General features: G+C 47.1%; 1 protein-coding gene across 5 annotated transcripts in view; it reads right to left on the bottom strand.

Moving 5' to 3' along the window:
* Piezo2 (piezo type mechanosensitive ion channel component 2) overlaps window positions 1-20,213 on the bottom strand; it is a 321,693-nt gene that overhangs the window by 101,194 nt on the left and 200,286 nt on the right. For all 5 annotated transcript variants that reach the window (XM_021265256.2, XM_087194955.1, XM_087194949.1 and 2 more), the window contains exon 8: window positions 1,665-1,827. In XM_021265256.2, the coding sequence (XP_021120915.2) occupies window positions 1,665-1,827 (163 nt within the window). The remainder of the gene's footprint in view (window positions 1-1,664; window positions 1,828-20,213) is intronic.

Genomic DNA, 20,213 nt, shown 5'->3' on the forward strand with positions numbered 1-20,213 from the left:
CGCCGCTCCTGACTACCACCCGACAGATGGTAAACACACGGCATAAATACGTGGCGCTGCGTCATCATCCACCTCGCTCAGTAGATGTGGTGCCGCGCGACTTCCAGCTCTTCCCCAAACTGAAAATGGCCGTGAAAGGGAAACGTTCTGAATAAATTTAGGACATCAAGGCAGCCAGGACAGCGCAACTACAGATATTCACAAAGAGGACTCCAGAGCTGCTGCAGAAAATGGCAAGGATGATGGGATCAGTGTATTCAAAGAAAGGGGGAGGATTTTGAGGGGAATTCAGGCAATGTGTCTTTTACTGCAGTACTCTTTAGAAATTTAAATGTTCACTGTATTTTAAAATCACACTTCCTATGTTAGTGAAGGGAGCAAACATAATGACATTTTACAGGGTTTCCCTGGCACAGTCAAATTTCCTAAGAGCTAGAGAAATGTGACAGCAGATGACAGGGACCCCTTCTGACCTCACAGAGGAGCTGGACTGTAGAAGCATCCTCCAGGCCCCCAGGAAGATGCTCTTTGCGCATCCTGCTAACTCCTGTGGGTGGCAGTGGCCCTGTACGTGACCCCAGGATGGGCCACATGTGCCACACAGGCAGAAAGACGGAAAGATGGTGGCTCTGGCAGGGCGGGACAGAGACCTGCGCCTCGCCCACCCTCAGTCATGTCCCCATCAGGTGCCATCGAGTTCTCCCAGTCTGCGTTTCCCTGAGGAAGTGTGGGTCCTGCCTGCTGTGGGCGCGGTCAGCTGGCCTTGGACAGCATCTGCTGTCTGACTGATGGGTGAGTGTGTGTCTCGAGCATGGCAGGTGGGTGTGAGGACAGGACAGAGCAAGGAGGGAAACTGCTCCAGGCCTAGGCAGGAGTGAGAAAAAGGCAACAAGAACCGCAGGCCTTGGCTCACCAGCCTCCGAGCTGCTTCTGCCATGAGTGGCGCCCCTTGCAGGTGCTGAGTGGGGCAGCTCTGGCCCAACCCAACCCTACCTGGAAGCTGAGTTCCTCACAGTCACAGGGAGACACAAGAGGGCCCAGGAGAGAGGCCACACACTTCGTTCTCCCTCAGAGGCTCAGGGCTCCTAGTGCTCCCACAGGGACAACCTTGTTCCCCCGAGGCCCCTCCCACCGTGCAGGCTGCAGGCACCAAGGTCCTCAGGCTGGAGCAGGCCTGGGAATGCCCACCACGGTGGAGAAAGGGCCGCGGGGTCCTTGCCACCTTAGCTGTTTGTCTGACATAGCTGGATTCTGATTTACACCCATGGGTAAGTTTATGATTTCAGGAAAAGGGGCCCCTGTAACCTCCTCATTTTCCTCATCTGTGAGGTAATGATCCTTGCTCTTCAAGGGGATTTAGGGATTGAAGGAGACAAAGTCTGTAAACAGCCTAGAGTATTACCCATACTTAGTAAATGCCCAGTAAAAACGAACCCTCAGCTCTCTTCCCTGCCAGCGATTCGTGGCGACCCCGAGTGGCACTCGCACAGGAAGCCTGTCCTTGCTGACCAGATTCTGCCTCCCTCACCCTTGGCAGCATCAGGCACCTAGACCGGAGCGCTGCAGCGGGGCGGCGTGGGGGCAGTCAGCAGGGGTCGCAGGGAGGCAGAAGGGACAGGCCACTCCCTGGGAGACCCAGGCTGCTCTGAGACCCTGGACCTTACGAGGGGCTCCTGGAGCCAGATTCGGATCAGTGTGGCCAGCGTGTAGTACATGACCAGCAGCAGGATGGGGTTGGCGTGGTGGTACCAGGACAGGTCTGGGTTGACGATGATCTTCCAAGTACTGGAACAGTCGGTTTGGATCACTGACTTGATACCAAACAGCCTGTGCAAAAACAAAGAAAATGGCTCAAGCTGTCTGTCAGAGGCTGCCCCGCCCTGGCCCAGGTGCAGAAGTCCAGCATGACATAATGAATGCATGCAGGCCCATGTGATGTGCATGCAATCTTCACTCTCTTAAAACATGCGTGAGTAATGTGTAAGAGTAATGCCAACATTAGAGTGATGATCTTCATACTGGCTCAAAATCCAGCTAACAAAATTCTCGCACACCTTTCAGAAGTGCACATTTTAATTGCCAATTAGCCCTACTAAAACCCTGCAATACTGAAATGCCAAGTATGTGGTAACATGTTACCAAGTCCAGCTAAATGAGCAAATATTTTGTTTCTGGCTGGACTTAGCATGAGCTAGTCAGCTAGTGTTGATATTATGGGGCAAATATTGAAATTGGACATAGTTCTGTAGTTCGGCTATGAAAGTCAAATACTAAGCAGAATTTCTGTAAGATATATTTCTGTCAAATTTCATTTATGGGCAATTTGATTTTTTCAAAGCTTTGTAATTAATCGATTACTTTGAAAGACATCTTTACATGGCTTGTTAAACTTTGAAATGGTTTATTTTTATTTATTTATTTATTTTTTAGTACTCGGGATCAAACTTGAGACCTTGTGCTTGCGAGGCAGGCACCAGAACCACTAAGCTAAATCCCCAGCCCTGAAATGGTTTATTTTTTAATGCTGCTTTCCCCTATAAATCAGAATGCTTTCGATTATATAGTGAGGAAATGTATAAAATATGGCTTATTTAGAATTCATTTTGATGTGCAGTTTAAGGCAAGATGCTACTAAATGAATAAAACTTTTACATCCTAAATGCATTCCATGCCTTTCTATTGTTTGCATCTTCTATACATGAACTTCCTTTAATTTTTCTCTCACATTCTATATTCACTTATGAGACATCAAAGATGGTATGTTTTCCTTCATAAAACCTCTCAATGTTATAACTGTTCTCTATCACAAAGCAAATGCAGTGATACCAAACAAATATCAAAGTAAGATAAAGAGAAATTTAACTTTCTTCAATTATATTAGAAAAAAACAGCATACTAGAACTTGTTTTTACTATAGGACTTTTTTCTTAAGTCCAGGAAGATTTTTTGTAGTTAGCTTCTGAAAGATAAAAGTACAAAGTATCACACTGAATCTCATTAATATATACAGTTAATACATTAATCTTAAGCAAATTAAATATATAAAGAAAAATCCTTTAATACAAAAGATTCTACTCAGAATAGTGGAACTTTCTGACCATGTTTTTTACAGCCCTGTACTGAAGTGTAATTTCTTGCAGAATGAAAAAAGCTCTTAGATTTAAAATCGGATGGGCTTTTAGGTTAATGTAAGTGGTCGGTTCTAGTTTCCACATCCTCACACCTGGCACCTCAGCTAGAAATGATCTCATCCAGCTGCGGTTTACAAGAGCCCACTTCACCCACCAGAAATTTAATGGTAACTTTCCACAGCTGTTTGTACACTGATCTCTGCATCCCATGAGGACTTCAGGCCACCTCCACGGTCACACCTTCTCCACGGGGCCCTAACTCCTCCCGGCGCGCCTGGCACGCATCCACACGCACACTGAGGGTCAGACTGCTGTTGTGGCACCAGGTGTGAGATCTCATGCAAATGTGTGGCAGCCACAGTGCACACCCGATGTTTCCCACAAGGAGCACTCCCTAATGGAGAAAGGGCCCTGCCCACTTTCACCCGACTGAGCACGAAGGCAGATGGCGGTCCACCCTGTGGGCTCCCCTCAGTGCACTCCACCAAACACACACCCAAAAGTATCTGGGGAAACATCTGCACCTACATTTCTGCACACATTCCAACTCTTACTGGTCATTATTTGCGACAGAATGCAGCCCAGCGGTTATTTGCACAGCACTTCCATCGCAGTAGGTATTCCGAGTAACCGAGAGATTATTCAGAGCATGGGGGTCATGCCTCTACTCTGCACCTTAGACAAAGGACCTGGGTGGCCAGAGAGCGGGGATCTGCAGGGTCCTGGAACCCTGCCCCTCAGGCATGCAGGCCTGCATGTCTGTGTGTGAGCGAATCAGTCACTAGCACATTTAGTCGATGATCTTCACTCTCCCACAGCAGTGGGACCCGGGCCGTGGCGTGGTCCACCCCACTCAGTGCTCACTGGAGACAGGAAGAGGAGGCCTTTCCCTTCTCTGCATCCTGAACGTCCCTCGTCCACGTGGTAGCCCAGGCCACCTCATTCCACTGAGAGCCTGTGGGTGTTTGTTAAGTGACTGCCATTCTGGGCAGGCACTTGCGAGGGGGTCTAACAGCGCTGGGGCTGGGGCGTGAGCATCTGGACACAGAAGGACAGTTTTGGGACAATCTTACCCTAAATGCAGAAGGCCTTCCAAATCCAGCATCTACCCAAGGGAGGCTGAGGGTGAGCCTGGCAACGTGGTCCCCACGGAGACAGATGGGCCCTTAGGGCACGGCCCATCTGCTCTGCTGTCCTGGAGCATGAGCCGAGGTCCCCGAGAGAGAATGGCATCTGCAGCCCCATGACAGCCGCACCTTCTTTCTCCCAGACATGAAAGGGTGAGCTCCGGGGCTCTAGGCTTTACCATAAAAGCCAGCCACGTGGGTCTTACTATCCTTACCCATCCTCTTCTCACCAGTTGTGACTTTTCTGGGGTTGTCATCTCAAGAATTGGGGGTGCATGTACCAGGTCGCTCCACCTAGTCCTAGGCCATGCAGACCCAAGGAGCAAGACAGGGAGGCTTCAGACTCTCTGAAATCTCCACACCACAGCCCCCAACCCCAACTGATGAGCGCAGCACCCTCGTGAGCCCTCATCTTCCAAACACTGGAGACCTTAGGGGACACTTCAGATCTAAACCAGAGCATCCTGCCTGTGGCCACCAAAAAGCTTCTGTCCGTCTCAGTGTGCAAAATGCCTTTAGTCTCTCTCTGAGAGCCACCAATGTCTTAGGCCAGGCAGGGCTTCGACTCTGATACTCAGGACTGTAGCTTCCGGTTCCAACTGCGCCCTCTGATTCCTGTCTCTCTCTCAACCTCTGTGTGTCCCTTCCATCATGATCAGCCAGGGTACCAGCTGTGGCCCAGGAGTGCAGGATTCTATTACAGCCACAGCCTGTCCTCGGAGCCCTCGTGCTCATTTATGACATGCTTTGTGCTGTGGGCATGCTTTCTTCATTCCTCACAGGTCATTACAGCAGCCGGAAACTGATGCCCGCCTCTTCCTTCCTGTGGCGTCATCCTGCCCCTTTGAGTTGCTGCTGCTCATCTGAGATGTGGGGACACCTGCCTGCTAGGCTGCAGCCACAACTGTCCTGGAGTCACATTGCCCGGCTCTGAACTGAGGCACTGAACTGAGCACGTAAGACTTAGCTACACCCGAAAGTCACCGTCCTGGTGGGAGAAGGCACTAATGGTCAGCAAAGTTCCTGCTTTTAAAAGAGAAAGGGAGTAGAAGGCGTGGTCTGGGCTGCAGACACACTGGACCTCCTAGCACCTCCGGGAGACACTGCTGTTGCTCGAAGCCCAGCAGCCATGGCTTTAGGCGGGCTTGGGCAGTACGAAGAGGGCGAGGACGAGGCCAACAGGAGCCGCTCTCGTTCCCTTAAGCACATCCCGGCCATCTACAGCTGATGTTGCTCTTGTTCTCTGCCAGCCGCATAGGAGGATCTTGAACTTTCCCCTCTGAATGGACCAATCAGCAAGTGTGGGCCGCAGACCCTGCCTCTTACTCTGAGAATCCAGGCGGCACGGCCTCCTGTGGTGGCCCTGGGCGGAGGGCCTGAGGGGCGGGCCCGCTGGGACCCCTTGGGTGTGAGCCCTTGGAAGGCCCCGGGACGCTGTCCCCAGCTCCCTCCCTGCACCCCGATAGCCTTGCCCCTCTGCACTGTGCCGTGCCCTCGACTCTCCAGGACTGTGTGCAGATGATCCCCTTTCCTTCATACACTTGGCCTCCGTCAGGTATTTTGGTACCTTGATGAAAAGCTGACCAACACGTCACGTTTATAATTAAACCATAAGGTTCCAAACCCAATAGGAACAAAACAGAAGCCAACCTGGGTGATCCCTGTCAGATCCTGCGGCAGCGCTTTGCTCGGGTTATGTACAAGATGCACTCCCTGCACTGAGGAGAAAGAGGCAGTCGGCCAAAGGACTTTGCTGAGCTGCCTTCCTCCCAGGCCCATGCACCTGCAGCTGCCTCTCGGGGCTCTGTGTGCCTCCCCGCCCTGCAGAGCCCGTCTTCGCCCCTTTCTCTCCCGCTCCAGAGCACTCACAACGTCTCGCCACACGTGGCCGATGTGACTTGGCAGGACACTGGCTCCCAGGTGCACGCGGTGGCAGATTTATGAAGGGACCACCTGCTTCAGGGTCACACCTGCTCGGTGTCTAGTAACAGGAACCTGCAGTGTGCGGGAGATGCGGAACGCTGGGACTGTGAGACTGACGCCACGCTTCAAACATGATTTAACTGTGGGGAAACACGCAGTTTCAGGGACACAGCCCAGTGGTGCTGACTCCGTCAATACTGAGCAAACAATATCCAGAATGCCTCCATGCTGCAAAGCCAAAACCCTGGGCTCACTCAACTGTTCCCCGTCTTCTCTTGCCAGTTCCTGGGAGCCACTGGTCTACTCTTCTGTCCGAATTTTCCTCCAGGGCACCCGAGAGAACTGGGATCAGAGCACGCATCTTGTGGGACTGGCTCATTGCTCTGGGCACGGCGCCCACAAGGGTGACTGTGTGACAGTGCGTGTCAGAGTTCCGTATCACCCGAGGCGTGGCTCGTGTTCCATGGTGCGCGTACCCACACTTCATTTATCCTCCATCCAACAACAGGAGCCTCCACACTTCACCCTTGTGAACAGTGCTGTGATGAACACAGGTGTAAAACATCCCTTGAAATCTTGCTTTCAACTCTTTCAGGCATATAACCCGGAGTGCAACTGCTGGATCACAGGGCAACTGTACCCTTACTTGCTGGGAACTGCTTCCTGCTTGGGGCAGTGGCAGCGCCTTCCGCATTCCCACTCTGGTGCACCATGCCCTTGCCAACACCTGCTATGCTGTGCATTCTGTGGGTGTAAGATGAGACACCAGCACTTTCAATTTAGCCTTTTCTCCCCAAGAGCCTTGAGCCACTGGTGACAGGGCTCTCACAGGGAGGCCACTCTGTAATTAAGTCAGCATCAGGGAGCGAGCGAGAATGGGCATGTGTGCAGCTAGGCTGATACACGCCGAAGGCAGGTGTGAGACCTGCTTCTGAAGCCAAGAAACAGGTTCCTCCCAACTGACATAAAGTGGCCTCAATATTTTGGGAAAATGACCCTCCAAAGAAAACATTTTAATCATCTCCTCATTCTTAATTGAAATGGAAGGGAAGCAGCACAGCGGAGGCGGAGCGCTCACAGGCCAAGGACTTGCATGGTGGCACTGGTGAGGGTGGGAGGCCAGTACCGTGCACACAGTCAATCTCCCCAGAGCAGGGCTTGGTGCCAGACCCAGGTGCCGTGGTCCCCATGGGAATCCCCATGTTGAGCCTTGAGCTCAGCATCTCAAGGCCACTGTCACTGACAGAGACAGTTTCTTTGCCTGCAGGGAGTGCTGAGTAGCTGGTGGCCGTGGAAGAGGGAATGGGACACCTCGTTTCTATAGGCAAGTCCAGGCCAAGCAAGGTACCTGTGGGGATACTTGCCTCTGCCCGCGCCCTCTCAATGACCCCTGCTGCCCCAAGATCGTTGTCTGCTTCAGATGAGGCCCTGCAGAGACACCCACAAGTGACCACCAAAGCCTCCCGGTCACCCAGACCCCTATCTTAGGTGGACTGGAGTAAACTGGTTCATTTACCACTAAGTACTCTACCAGACGCAGTCCTTTCTGCCATGTTTTGAACACGCAATGTACGGCAGACACAGAATGAGACAAGATAGTGCAGATTTAGAATACTAGCAAGCAGCCATCGGAGAGTGTTTGCTGTCAAATACGAAAACAAGGACACAGAAACTGTCCAGATATCTGCTCTGTTTTTCTAGCTTTCCTTCCCCCTCCATTTCATTGAGCTATGTACATAATGTCATGCTGGAAATTCGCTCAAGACTGAATGGCTACACAGGAAACCCCTAGCTTCTCACACGAATCACTGACATTCCCAGTTATTTCCCCTAGAACTCAATTCTGACCAGCAGTATCTTAGTGCAGATTCCATCACAAAGATCCAGTGGGCCTTTCTATAATAACCTCCTCGGAGAAAACTAGCAGTTACTCACTGCTAGTGTAATGTTAGTGTCGGAAACTGACAGATTCCTAGGAAATGCAGCAAAACTTCTCCCGTCAGGCTTAACTGCTCTCTGCTCTTATCTCATCACCCAATTTTAGAATGCTGGGCCACATCAACTCTTCTCCCCCAGTGCTGTCATGGAACTCACCATGTTGACTTTCTGGTGAGCAGAAAGCAAACCCAACCCATCTCAAGCATGGCATGGGCTGCTCTGGAGGCCGACAGGCCTGCCTCAAGTCACAGGTGCTGTAGGGCTAACGAGGACCGTAGCCATCAGTGACTTGACTTCTCCACTCCTGAACCCACCTCCACACCCTGTCCTGCTTTCTTCTGACTTGCTCAAGTCTTCTGACTTGACTACAATGAAGAAAATAGCTAGAAGTAGAAGCCAGGGCACCTGGAAACTTTATTGCCAATCGATTGCAAATTCCACTGCTTTGTTGCTAATTACTAGATTTTAGGTGATGAGGTACATGACACCATGCTCACAGAATAACATCACAGCACACAACAGCTGCCTAAGAAACCCTGCTATTATGAATTAAAGCATAAACTTGGCTTATGCCCGGGTCACGGTTTAGTACTATATCCATGGCACTGGCAAGCATAAGTATTCATGTGTCCTCTTACGCCGAAATAGAAAGCAACCCCTCTCAGTGAATCGGGCTCCAGAGGGCTGGTGAGGCTGAGCAGCAGTGGGGGAGGCCACAGTGGGTTGGGAGGGTGCACAGAATCAAAATCACTGTCCTGTGTGTCATGATTAATGTCAGGATGTTCACCAAGAGAGATTTCTTTGATCTTGGTAATGTGGTCAAAGAAAGAAAGAGCTCAGTCTGCACTTGGTTTCAGATTGGCCTCAGCAAAGCATAGCTTCTACTGCGGCCCATGAGCTCTCTTACCCACCCGTGCTCTGTGTTAGTTTCTTATGCTAAACAAAGAAATGCTCTGCACAGAATGAACACCTCCCAGGCCAAGAGGAAGGTGGGGTGGGGAGGTGGCCAGCAGTCCTGTGGCTGACACAAAGTGTGGGAGTCCATGCTGTCCAAGTCTAGAATGGGGACAGTCTTCGGGGACAGTCAGCGATCCTCAACAGGTGAAGTCCCCGCTCAGGGGAAAGCAGAATTTCTTGAGGGCTCTTTTCACACAGCGCCCACCATCCTGGCCCAGAGTCCTGCAGAGTGCTCCAGCACCCTTGCTGACTGGCACGAGGGGTAAGGGAACAGGTCCCAAGGACACTGCATTGTCACCAGCAGGTCAGTCTTTGCTTCAGACTCCTGGGGCAGCAAGGAAGAGTGAGAACCACTAGTGGAGGGTGTCAAAGTCTCCCCCGACCCAAACTGCAAAGTGAAACCAAGAGGCCCCAAATCTAACTGTGGTGGGTGCAACAGAATTAACTTGTATTTGTGAATGAAACCAGGGACCACTGTCGGAAACGTCTACGTCGTTAGGTATCCACAGGAAGCAGTGTTTGTGCCACGCATCACTTTAGGAAATTTCCTCAATGTCAGACAAGTATCTCTGTGTCAGCAAGATTCTATGCCCTTTAAAGTCTCTTTCCAGCGAGCCTCCAGATTTCTTGTGGCATGCCATCGATGTGGATATAATGCTGCCTTTTACACATGAGGTTTTGCTACTCTGGCTTTCAATTCCTCCCCTTCCTGCTGAATTGCATCATATGGAAAACACAGCCAATGTTTAACCATCCTTTTTCATTAGTTGCTTATTTAGACTTTAAACATGTTTCCATGCCAAACCTGTGGACATGGTTCTGTGTGAGAGAAAACTGTAATTTGACAGATTTCATGCTACGTTGTTTTTTCAAGCTCAGAAAAACTGCATCCAGTCTCGAGTCTCCTGAGCTTTACATCATGCCTTTGAAGATTGTGGGGCACATTTATGTCTTAACTACTTGCCAATTTTCTGTAATTGGGTTTTATGCTATATTTACACTAAATCGTATTCTGTCCAAAGGACGATTTCGTACCCAGTAAAAAGTGTGCTGTATGCAGAAACATAGTTGTGGACAAACTGAGGCCACTCCAAGTAGTGATTATAGGCGCTATTTCTTTGCTGTCACTTGACGGGTTCATAATGAATACTGGATTCTGTGAGTATTTTAACTGCTGATCTCTTTTCCTTGCCTGAACATAGCTCTGCAAGAAATCTGAGTCAGGACCAAGACTCCCAGGACCAGCTGACCTTCCAAGCCCCTGTTCTGCTTTTTATGACAATAAGACCTCACTCAACCTGTAAGCTTTGAAGCTTTCTGTAATGGAAGATACAACATAAGAGGAAGCAAATGGAGGTACTTTTGTCACACACAAATCAAATTTCTCCTAAGTTGCAATGATATCAATAGGGGCTTAAATATCTCATTTTAAAGTCCTTGATGTTGATGGACAATAAAGCTACAACACAGAAGAGAAAGACACCGACAGCAAGTGCTTTCCCTGATGAATCAGGTCCTGCAGTAACCACAGTGCCATAAAAACTTCAGGAAATCTGCCATGATTCCCACTACACATGTAGATTTGAGGCTCCGATGACTGGAAAGGCAGTGAGTGGTGAGGCTCACAAGTCAGGTGGGCTGGCTTCAGATCATCACATCACTCTGTGGATATTACTACTTCCTGCCAACAAATCTGAAAATTTACATAGGAAGGGAAAGTCTTTGGAAGATTCAAACTCCAAACCTGAAGAGGAAAGAGACAACCTTGACAGTCTTAAATCTATGAAAGAAACTGAATTTGTGGTTAAAACCTTTCCCATAAGGAAAATCTTCAAGTCCCTAGTTTTACTAGTGGATTCTGCCAAGCATTAAAAAAAGATAATACCCATACTACATCAGTCTTCCAGATTGCTGAAAAAAATATTTTCCAAGTCATCTTAGCATCATCTTGATGCCAAAGATAATCCACTGAAAGAAACCTACAGATCAATATCTTTACAATGATGAATGAAAAAATTCTAAACAAAATTTTATCAATTCAAATCCAGCAATATGTAACAAGGCTAATATCTTTTTTGCTGTTTTTCTGGAGATTCAACCCAGTGTATCATGCATGATAAGCACATGCTCTAATCTTGAGCTAGAACCCACACCCCAGGATAATCCCTCATGGCCAAGAGAGATTTATCATGGGAGTAACAAGGTGACTTAAAATCTGGAAGCAGCAATTCACCATATTAACAGACTAGAAAAGTTAAAAAAGCCAGATGATTTCAATATGGATTGGAAAAAATGTGTGTTAAATCTGATCTTTGTGGGTAGAATTTCTCAGCAAATTGATGGGAATTTTTATCAACTTGATAAAGGACATCTGTGAAAAACCTATTAACATCATACTTAATAAAGACAGAGTAAATGCTTTCTCCCTGAAAGGGAAAATAAAACAAGGGTACTCATTTTGACCTCTTCAACACTGGAATTTCTAGCAAGGGTGATAAGAAATAGAAATAAAAGGTGCTAAGTTTGAAAAGAATGAAGGTAAATTGTCTTTACTTGTAGGTGAGCTGGTCTGTGTAGAAAACCAGATGGAATCTACAAAAAAGTCTTGTACAATCAATGCAAAACCAATGCAAGTGTGTAACAAAGTGGCAGGATATAGGATAAATATACAACATAATTATATTTTTATATTATCAGCAACAAATAGTCAGAAATTTAAAATTACCATTTTCAACATCATTCATATTATGAAATACTTAAGAGATAATGGTGACAACAGACATGAAAGACCTAGGCACTAAAAATTAAAAATAAATTGGAAAAGCTCCATGCCATATGCACAACCTAGAAAGTCTAATGCCAGACTTTTGTAAAGAATCAATGCAATCCCAATCAAAGCCCTAGCAGGTTTTCCTATAAAATTGAAAACATATTTAAAATTTATGTGGAGTCATAAGGTACTCAGAATAGCCTTAATGACTATGAATTTTAAAAAATAAAGGATTAACTACACAAACATGACACAGTGCCATAAAAACCAATGATGCAGAATACAGTCCATATTTAAACCCAACCACACTTAAACAGACACTTCATTTTTGGGGGGTTTTTTTTGGTACCAGGGATTGAACTCAGGTCCTTGCAAGACACTTCATTTTTAAGAAAGGTATAATGGTGATGCTGAAGAAATTCTTTTCAATAAATGATTCTGGAATAACACAACATCATATTTTTTTGAAATACTACAAAATTTCTAGAAAAAACATAGAGGAAAATTTTGTGAACTGAAGTTTAGCAACAATTTATGAAATACCATACCAAAAACATGATTGATAAAAAAACCAAATCGACCAAGTGGACTTCACTGAAATTAAAAACTCTGTTCTAGCACTATTTAGTTAAGAGGATGATGTTTCACAGAGTGAGGATATTTCTGCAAAAATACATACCTGACAAGTGATAGCTGTCATATTTATCTAAACAGCTTTCAAAATTTAATACCAAGAAAACAGTTCTAATTTTTAAAAAAGTAGCTAAAGTATTTTAAAAGACTTCTTTTAAAAATACTGAATCAGCTCATGAAAATATTCTTAGCTTTATTAGTCATTAAGGGAATGCATATTAAAACCACAGTGAAGTCTGAGAACCACAGGTGTGAACCTGGAAGAGACCAACTCCATCACCTTGAGTGACAATGTGTAGGGCGGAAGCTGTCAGGGGCAGCTCTGCACAGAGCAGAGCAGGCTCACCAGGAGGAGTGAAGGGAGACAGACGTACTTCTGACTCCAACCATGCCCCTCCCAGAGAAGAGCAGGTATTACACGATTCCATTTATGTAAGCTCCTCGAAAGTGTAAGTAAATCTAGGTACAGAAAGCAGACCAGTGGTTTCCTGGACACTGGACAGGCAGGAGAAAGACAGGAGAGTGTCCCAGCCAGGAACAGGCCAGGTGGACCCATCATCTTGATTCTGAGGATGTTCCATGGATGCTTCTATGTCAAAACTTATCAAAATGCACACTTTGAATATGTTCAGCTCATTCCATATCGACCATACTTCAGGAGAGCTGTAATGAGTAACCAGCAAGTTTCTGAGAACATTTGCCAAATCCTCTTAGTTTCCTCACAGAAACTCTGATGAGAAAAATCAAAGCATTTGGTCCTTGTGCCTGAATGAATGTCTCATGCTTGAGTCATAGTGACCTGGAAGTGACAAGCAGACACGACGGTGGGAGTTACTGCATAAACAACAGCCACAACCTCAACAATCCCAGCAGAGACAAGGCAGCACACTTCTGTGTGTTTATTCTTAAAATTCTTCAGGGGGCAGCCAAATTGGCTCATCTGTAATAGAACTGAAGAATTAATGGGGTGTTGCTGCAATCAGTTAAAATCCAGAGCAGAGATGAAGATTTTAACTAACAAACAGGCTGGTCACACATTCCAATAAAAAGCTCGATGGTTAAATAATTGTTTTGCTCTAAAATGCCTTCCCCAAAAGATCTCTTTAAATTTCTTTTTTCCATACACTGTTATCTTAACTTGAAGGAACAGTCAGTGTTTCCACCACAAGAAATTCTACCATCACTAATTTGCTATTTGTTTTCACAGCTGAAAGAACCTCCATGTATTACCCAGACATTGTTTTGGATATGTCCATTAACAATGACTGTTTGGGGCATATTTAGAAGAACATATACTAAACTATGAGACATCTTTATTCCCTTTCTGATTTTGAGATTGTGTCATATACCAAACCTTCACTGGAGCCTGTGGCGGGTCAGACAGGATACCCAATACCAAGGCAACCCAAAGGTAAGTTAGATGCAGGCAGGAGCCTCAGCTGCTGGGAGATCCACCAGCAGGGCTCTGTGCCTGCATCCAGAAGCTGCGTATCCCTAGGGCCCGCTCTGTCCTCACCCAACAGGCCTGGCCAATGGGTGCCTACTGATGCCATGACTAGGGGTCTCTTTCACCTGGGTTCAAATCCAGAGCTCCTGGACCAAGGTGAGGGAAATGCAGAGGCTGGGGATCCCGAAGACGTCTGGCACCAGGAAGTGTGAAGGAATTGCTCACAAATACTCCAGGAGGGAAGTGGGGGCATGTTATAGGGTGGGCGCACAGTTTTGTGAAGGGGATCATGCTTAACACAGCTAATACAGGCACGAGCGAGGCCAGAAGTAAGGTAGATTCAGGTCAGGTCCCAATTTCATCCTTCAGTAAACACGCTGCTTAGCCACTGCAAGCTCTGGTACTGCCCTTTCCCTTTGAAAAATGCACTTAAAAAGTAACAGTACCTCTTAGGATAATTAAGTAAGATCTAAAATATACTAATCCAAGTGTCCACAGAGTAACTGAGAGAAAGATTATAGTATTTTCTAAGGCAGGCAAACAAACACTAAACTTATGTTACCTAAAACCAAAATTCATGTTTGAACTCAGAGTTTAAAAATAAGAGACGAGGGCTGGGGATTTAGCTCAGTGGTGCCACCGCCTGCCTCGCAAGGACAAGGACCCGAGTTTGATCCCTGGTACCAAAAAAAAAAAAAAAGAGAGATGGGATGTATTATTCTTATATGTTGTAATTAAAATTCTAATCAAATGTGGAAAACTTAACTATTAAGACAACTTAATTTAAAATTTATTTAACAAATATCTCTCTTTACATTTATTATCTATAGGCACTGCTTTACAAATATTAATTCATTAAATATTTACAATAAGCTTATGTAAAGGTATTACTACAGTTTTTGCCATTTATGTGCATTATATATATGCATGTATTATTGAAAAACATACATATATACTTAAAACTTCATCTTGATTTTATTTAAGGAACATACTTTGTTTTATAGAAAAAATACCAAGGAAAAGAATTAAATGGAACTAAACTTTCCAGAGACAGAGCCAATTCTGTGGACCAGCGATACAGGGACAGTGGCTGGACTTTTCAGAGAAGCTGGAGGAGGAGTTTCTATGTGAGACTGGATTTTACTAGGCTACCGGCCTCCACATAAATTGGAAGTCAATCAGTACAGAAAAACTTATGAACCCTCACATCTAAAAGTTTGCTTAATAACAAAAATCACACTGTGTTTCCCACACAAGCACCAGAAAGAAGGAAACAAGAACTCAGACTGTCCCTGACTTCCACGCACCGGAACCCTGTGCATGTCAGTGGTACCACCCCACATGGTCCGGACCACGTCCCATTTTCAAGGCCAGCCCCCTAAACTGAGAAACGGCCCCCAAAGTGTCAATTAAGAAGCAAACGGAGTCTCTGAAGAGCACACTGGACATGAGCTGAAATCACTTAACTTCCTCCAAAGTGAAGGCTATTTACTACTGTAGCTATATTCGACTAGGAGGCAGAAAGCTAACCTTGAGTTTCCTAAATAAGTAAATAATATAAACACATCATTTTTCTAAAGCCAAATCTAAATATTGGCCCACTCTGCACTGAAGGGACCTCAGCTGCTTTGGCCATCGCCTTGTGTGGCCCCTGAGCTGAGCCCGATGGATCCCTAGGGGGTCGGGGAACCCGAGCCCTGGCACGAGAAGAAGAACTGATGGTGATCCTCTGGGACAGTAGCTTCCCACTCATCTTCTGCCTGTGGCCCCTCTGGGGCTTGGAGTTCAGGACAAGTAAAGTCTCATGTTATTTCGATGCACGAGGAGCGGAAATGGAGTGGGGAGAGAGCACAGCTTGGACTGGGAGCTCGTGGGAGCCCAGGGAAGATCAGCTCCTCCAGTCCTCAGAGGCCATGCGGGCCTTCACACCCCCTGACAGTCAGGACCTCAAGAGGCAAGGACCTGGCCATGCACACAGATGGTCATGGAGCCATGCAGCCAGCCTGCACAGAAAAACTGCCCAGGGACATTCATGCTCCTCACAGGAGGACCAGGGAAGGTCCAGAGGAGGTCCCTGAGCTGGGCCCTGGGGGAAGCGTAGGAGCAGGGAGATGAGCAGGAAGAGGGTGACTTTCCCATAGGAGGTGGAAGCTGAGTGGAGCAGCTTCATGTGTGTTTGGAGGGCCTGGAGTTGAGAGAACGGAGAGTGAGTCTGAACATGGGAAACGGCGGTGGCCTCAGCAGAAAAAAATCAGTGACTTTCTAGCAGCAACCTAACATTTCCAAGGACCTGAACTGCGTCCTCCCAGGGCACACACAACCTCGCGCCCAGCAAGGCATGCTTTCCACACCCATTTCCTAGATAGGGAAACAGAGGCACAGAGCTTTCAAGACAGGGCCACAGGGTTTGGGACACTCCCAGTACAGCGATGCCATCCTCACTGTACACAGAACCAATCAGAAAAGTGCTGCTTTCAATCCCTCACTTGAATCTGGTGCTGTTCACAGGACCAATCAGAAGTCATCCTCTTCAATTCTTCATTTGCATGTGGGCACAGCCAATCAAAAGACACTGCTCATGATCCTTTATTTACATATGGCGGAAGTCAAGTGAGCACTTCCACAGAACAGTTCACACTTGGCACCATGCCTAGTGAGTGAGTGGCAGGATGACTTGTCTGGGAGGGAAATAACCTGGGGTCTGGGAGGCTAAGACCACCTCCCTCATCCTTGGGGCTGCTTCATGAGCTGCTTCTCAGCCCACTCACACTCTTTTCCCTCTTTAATACATGTACACCTCGGTGCCTTTTCTGTGTGTCCTTTCTAGTTCTTTGTCTGAGACACCAAGAACCTGGAGAGAAGCCCCTGGGCCCTCCATCCGGTAACACTCCAGGTGCTCTGGATGTCCCTGCCATCCTCTCCCATCCTCTTCCCAAGGAGTGGCACACACTGGGCCTTCTGAGCAGAACGGCCTTCACGCCAGGTCAGGTGCCTGCAGGCGAGCTGTTCTGTTCCTCTGTAGCCTGGGAAGCATCACCAGTCTGCTCAATGGAGAGGCACCCTCGGTGTCCACAGAGGACGGACTCCTGCTCCATGAAACTGTGCGGGAGGCCTTCCTGGGGGATGCCCACGGGCACAGGCGTGACACTCAGTGGACTGAGACCAGGCTGGAGCCCTGGAGGGCAAGGTCAGGGAGGCTGGATCACATCGCACGCAGAGGCGCAGGGCTGGGACCCAAGGCCAAGGATCCCGCTGCAGGATGCCCCTTGCCTGAGGAGCTGGTCTGCACCGCACCCCATAAGCTATGAACCCCAGGCAACCATAAGGTGTGGCCTGTTGTCCCGATGGACCTGGGCTCCAGCTATTGAGGTTCTTTTGTCTCTCTCTTCATCTGGGGCGACTCAGTTCTGTTTCAGCTCCTGTGTGTCACCTTTCAGATGAGCACAAATGAACTCTGTGACCTGACAAGGACAGAGTCCATCACGAAGTCTTCAAAGCGGAACCGAACGCCTGTTGGCCATTGTGTCCCTTACAACTCTACAAATAAAACAACAACATTACAGGCCACACTGCCTGGGGCACCTGTGGATACTAAGAGGAGAAGGAAGGACTAACCTGCCCAGGTCCACCTGGGTTCGAGGCAGTGAGTGATGGCTCTGCGTGTGCTTCCCCAGCACTGGGCTCCTCAGAGGAAGTTCCCAACAACTAGTCTCCCAGAAGAACCTTTTAGACTTTCAAGCCTGTTTCTAGCCACTAAGTTAGTTACTAAGCCTGTGCTGGGGGATGCAAGCCAGGCCCACACAGCATTCTGGAAGCAATCAGGCTTCTGGAAGCACTTGCAGAGCCAACTGCCACAGACCTTCCGTGGGAGGGCTGAGTGCGCTCTTTCCGGTCCCCCAACCCAGGGACAGCGATGCCCTGCCCGAGGTCTTTATTTCTCCCTACATGCAACGGACCCTTTAGGGCTACTGTAAAGATAGTATAAATGTAATAAATGACATTGTACTTTTAAGGCTTGTTTCTTAACCTCCTGGTTGTTTATCATGGGATGAGCTCACAATGCTGGAGGACCTCTTTTGTTGACATCAGTTTAATCCTGAAATAAACATGAGCTTATCCTTCATTAAACATGATTCATTTTCTAATCATCATGATTTATGGAAAGGGCAACAAAAATGACTAACAGGGAAAATCACTGTACATGTATTTAATAGAGGGTTATTTCCATGAGAATGGCCTGAGAATCTCCCCATCCTTTCCACCTTTTCGTTTTTCAACTTCCCAACCTAAGGTGAACCCAGCAGCAAAACTATGAACTGAACCTGAGTGATCAGGGCCCGCCTCTGCGGTGATGCTGGAGGTGGAGAGGGAATGAGAGGCAGCAGCAAGGGTAGAACTAGTCAAAGCTGGCTACTCAACTCAGTGCTTGCCATGCACAAAATGTTCATGAATAGATCGGGAAACATACTTACGGGTTCCTGGCATGCACTTGAGGATTAAGAAAACGGTCAGCATTTATACCAGCCTCCTGTCACGCTCAGCACCCTGACCTACTCAAGAACCTGAATTATCTACATAGCTTGAGATTTTAAAAAAACAAAAAAAACAGGCCAAAAGCTCACATTTTGTCAAGTGAGGTGGCACAGAAGAAATAAGGAAGACAAGGAAACTGTAGTTTAAGGCATGATCGGAGTTACCCAATGTGGCCCAGGCCTTAACCTCCCAAGGCTGTTTCTGTTTTGTTTTACTGTTTCTTTTCTTTCCAGCCCCACCACACCCCAATTCCTAAGAATCTGAAGGATCTGTAAGTTCATAATTCTAAGAGCTACATCAAAACTTCCAGTTTCAAAACAAACACCACACGAACAAAACTACTAAACGGTTACCACGGCTCTAACCTCCACATGCACAGAAATAGTTTAGATTTTAACCTGGTTGATAAAGTCAGTTTTTGTTTTAATTCACTAATGGCAAGCAACCTGATCACAAGACCACTGGGTGCCAGGTGGGTGGTAATGGAGTCAAAGGCTGCCTTCAGACAGCATCCTGGGTCAGCCACTGGAGGGCTCCCTGAGAGGACGACTCTATCTTCCCAGTGCCCTTGGTGTGCATCCAGCCTTCACCTCAGAATCCCACTGTGTCTCTCCAGCGCCTTCTAGTCTACAGTGAGTATCAGGAACCCGTCCCCAACTCCCTCCTAGGGGGACCTCCTTGGACCTGTCTAGTGACATCAAGGACTATTTTCAGAAAAATTCATCTCAAAATTACTCGGTGTCATCTTCACAGGGAAACACAGCCAACCATGTGCTGTCAAACTATTAACATTGGCTTTTAACAGAAGTCACAAGTGAGCAGAGAAGAACGAACACCTACTGACTATGAGTGCACTGGAAGTTTCTAGGGCCCACACATCCTTGCTGGCTCAGCCCACGCAGGGTCGGGCTCATGCCCAGGCCCGTGAATGGGCCAAGTGTCCCAGGCAGGGACAGGTAGGGTCTGTGCCCCAGTCACTGGCAGACCCCAATCAGCCCTGCACCTTTAATCCCCCAATCCTGCTCCATCGTTCAAAACATGAGATGATTTTTAGGACTGCCTCAGTATCACTGCTTGTTCTCGGTTTGTTCGGCATTTCTATGTCCTTTTGGTTCACTTTCTGTAATTCATTTGTATCTAGACCTCTATCAATTTCTTTCAGATTTTCCAATTTTTTGGAATATAGGGTGTTTTTTTTGTTTTGTTTTGTTTTGTTTGGGTTTTTTTTTTGGTATCGGGGATCGAACTCGGGTCCTTGTGCTTGTGCAGCAGGTGGCAAAACCACTGAGCTGAATCCCCGGCCCTGGAATATAGGTTTTTGAAGTAGTTACTAATAATCTTCTGGCTTTTGGTGATTTCACCTTTTTCACTTTTAATCGCATGGGTGTGCTCTTTTCTTTCCTTCTTTCAGTGAGTTTGGCTAAGAGTCTGTCTGTTTATTCTTTGATTCATCAATTCTTTTTTCTCTCAATTTCATTAATTTTCACTCTGGTATTTATTATTTTCTTTCTTGTACTAGCTTTGGATTTGGATTGTTCTTGTTTTTCTAGGACTTTGAGGTGCATCATTAGGTTACTTATTTGAGCTTGCTCTGTTTTCTGATGTGGGAATTCATAGCTATAAACTTTGCTCTTAGGACTGCTTTCACTGTGTCTCATAGGTTCTGCTATGTTATCCTGGCCTTATCATTTGATTCTAGGAAACAGCATTCCTGTACACCAACAATGAACCCATTAAGAATGAAATTAGGAAAC

Source organism: Heterocephalus glaber, unplaced genomic scaffold (assembly GCF_053883595.1).
Source record: "Heterocephalus glaber isolate CG9 unplaced genomic scaffold, H.glaber_assembly_v1.0 deba00000331, whole genome shotgun sequence".
In the NCBI taxonomy this organism is placed as follows: domain Eukaryota; kingdom Metazoa; phylum Chordata; class Mammalia; order Rodentia; family Bathyergidae; genus Heterocephalus; species Heterocephalus glaber.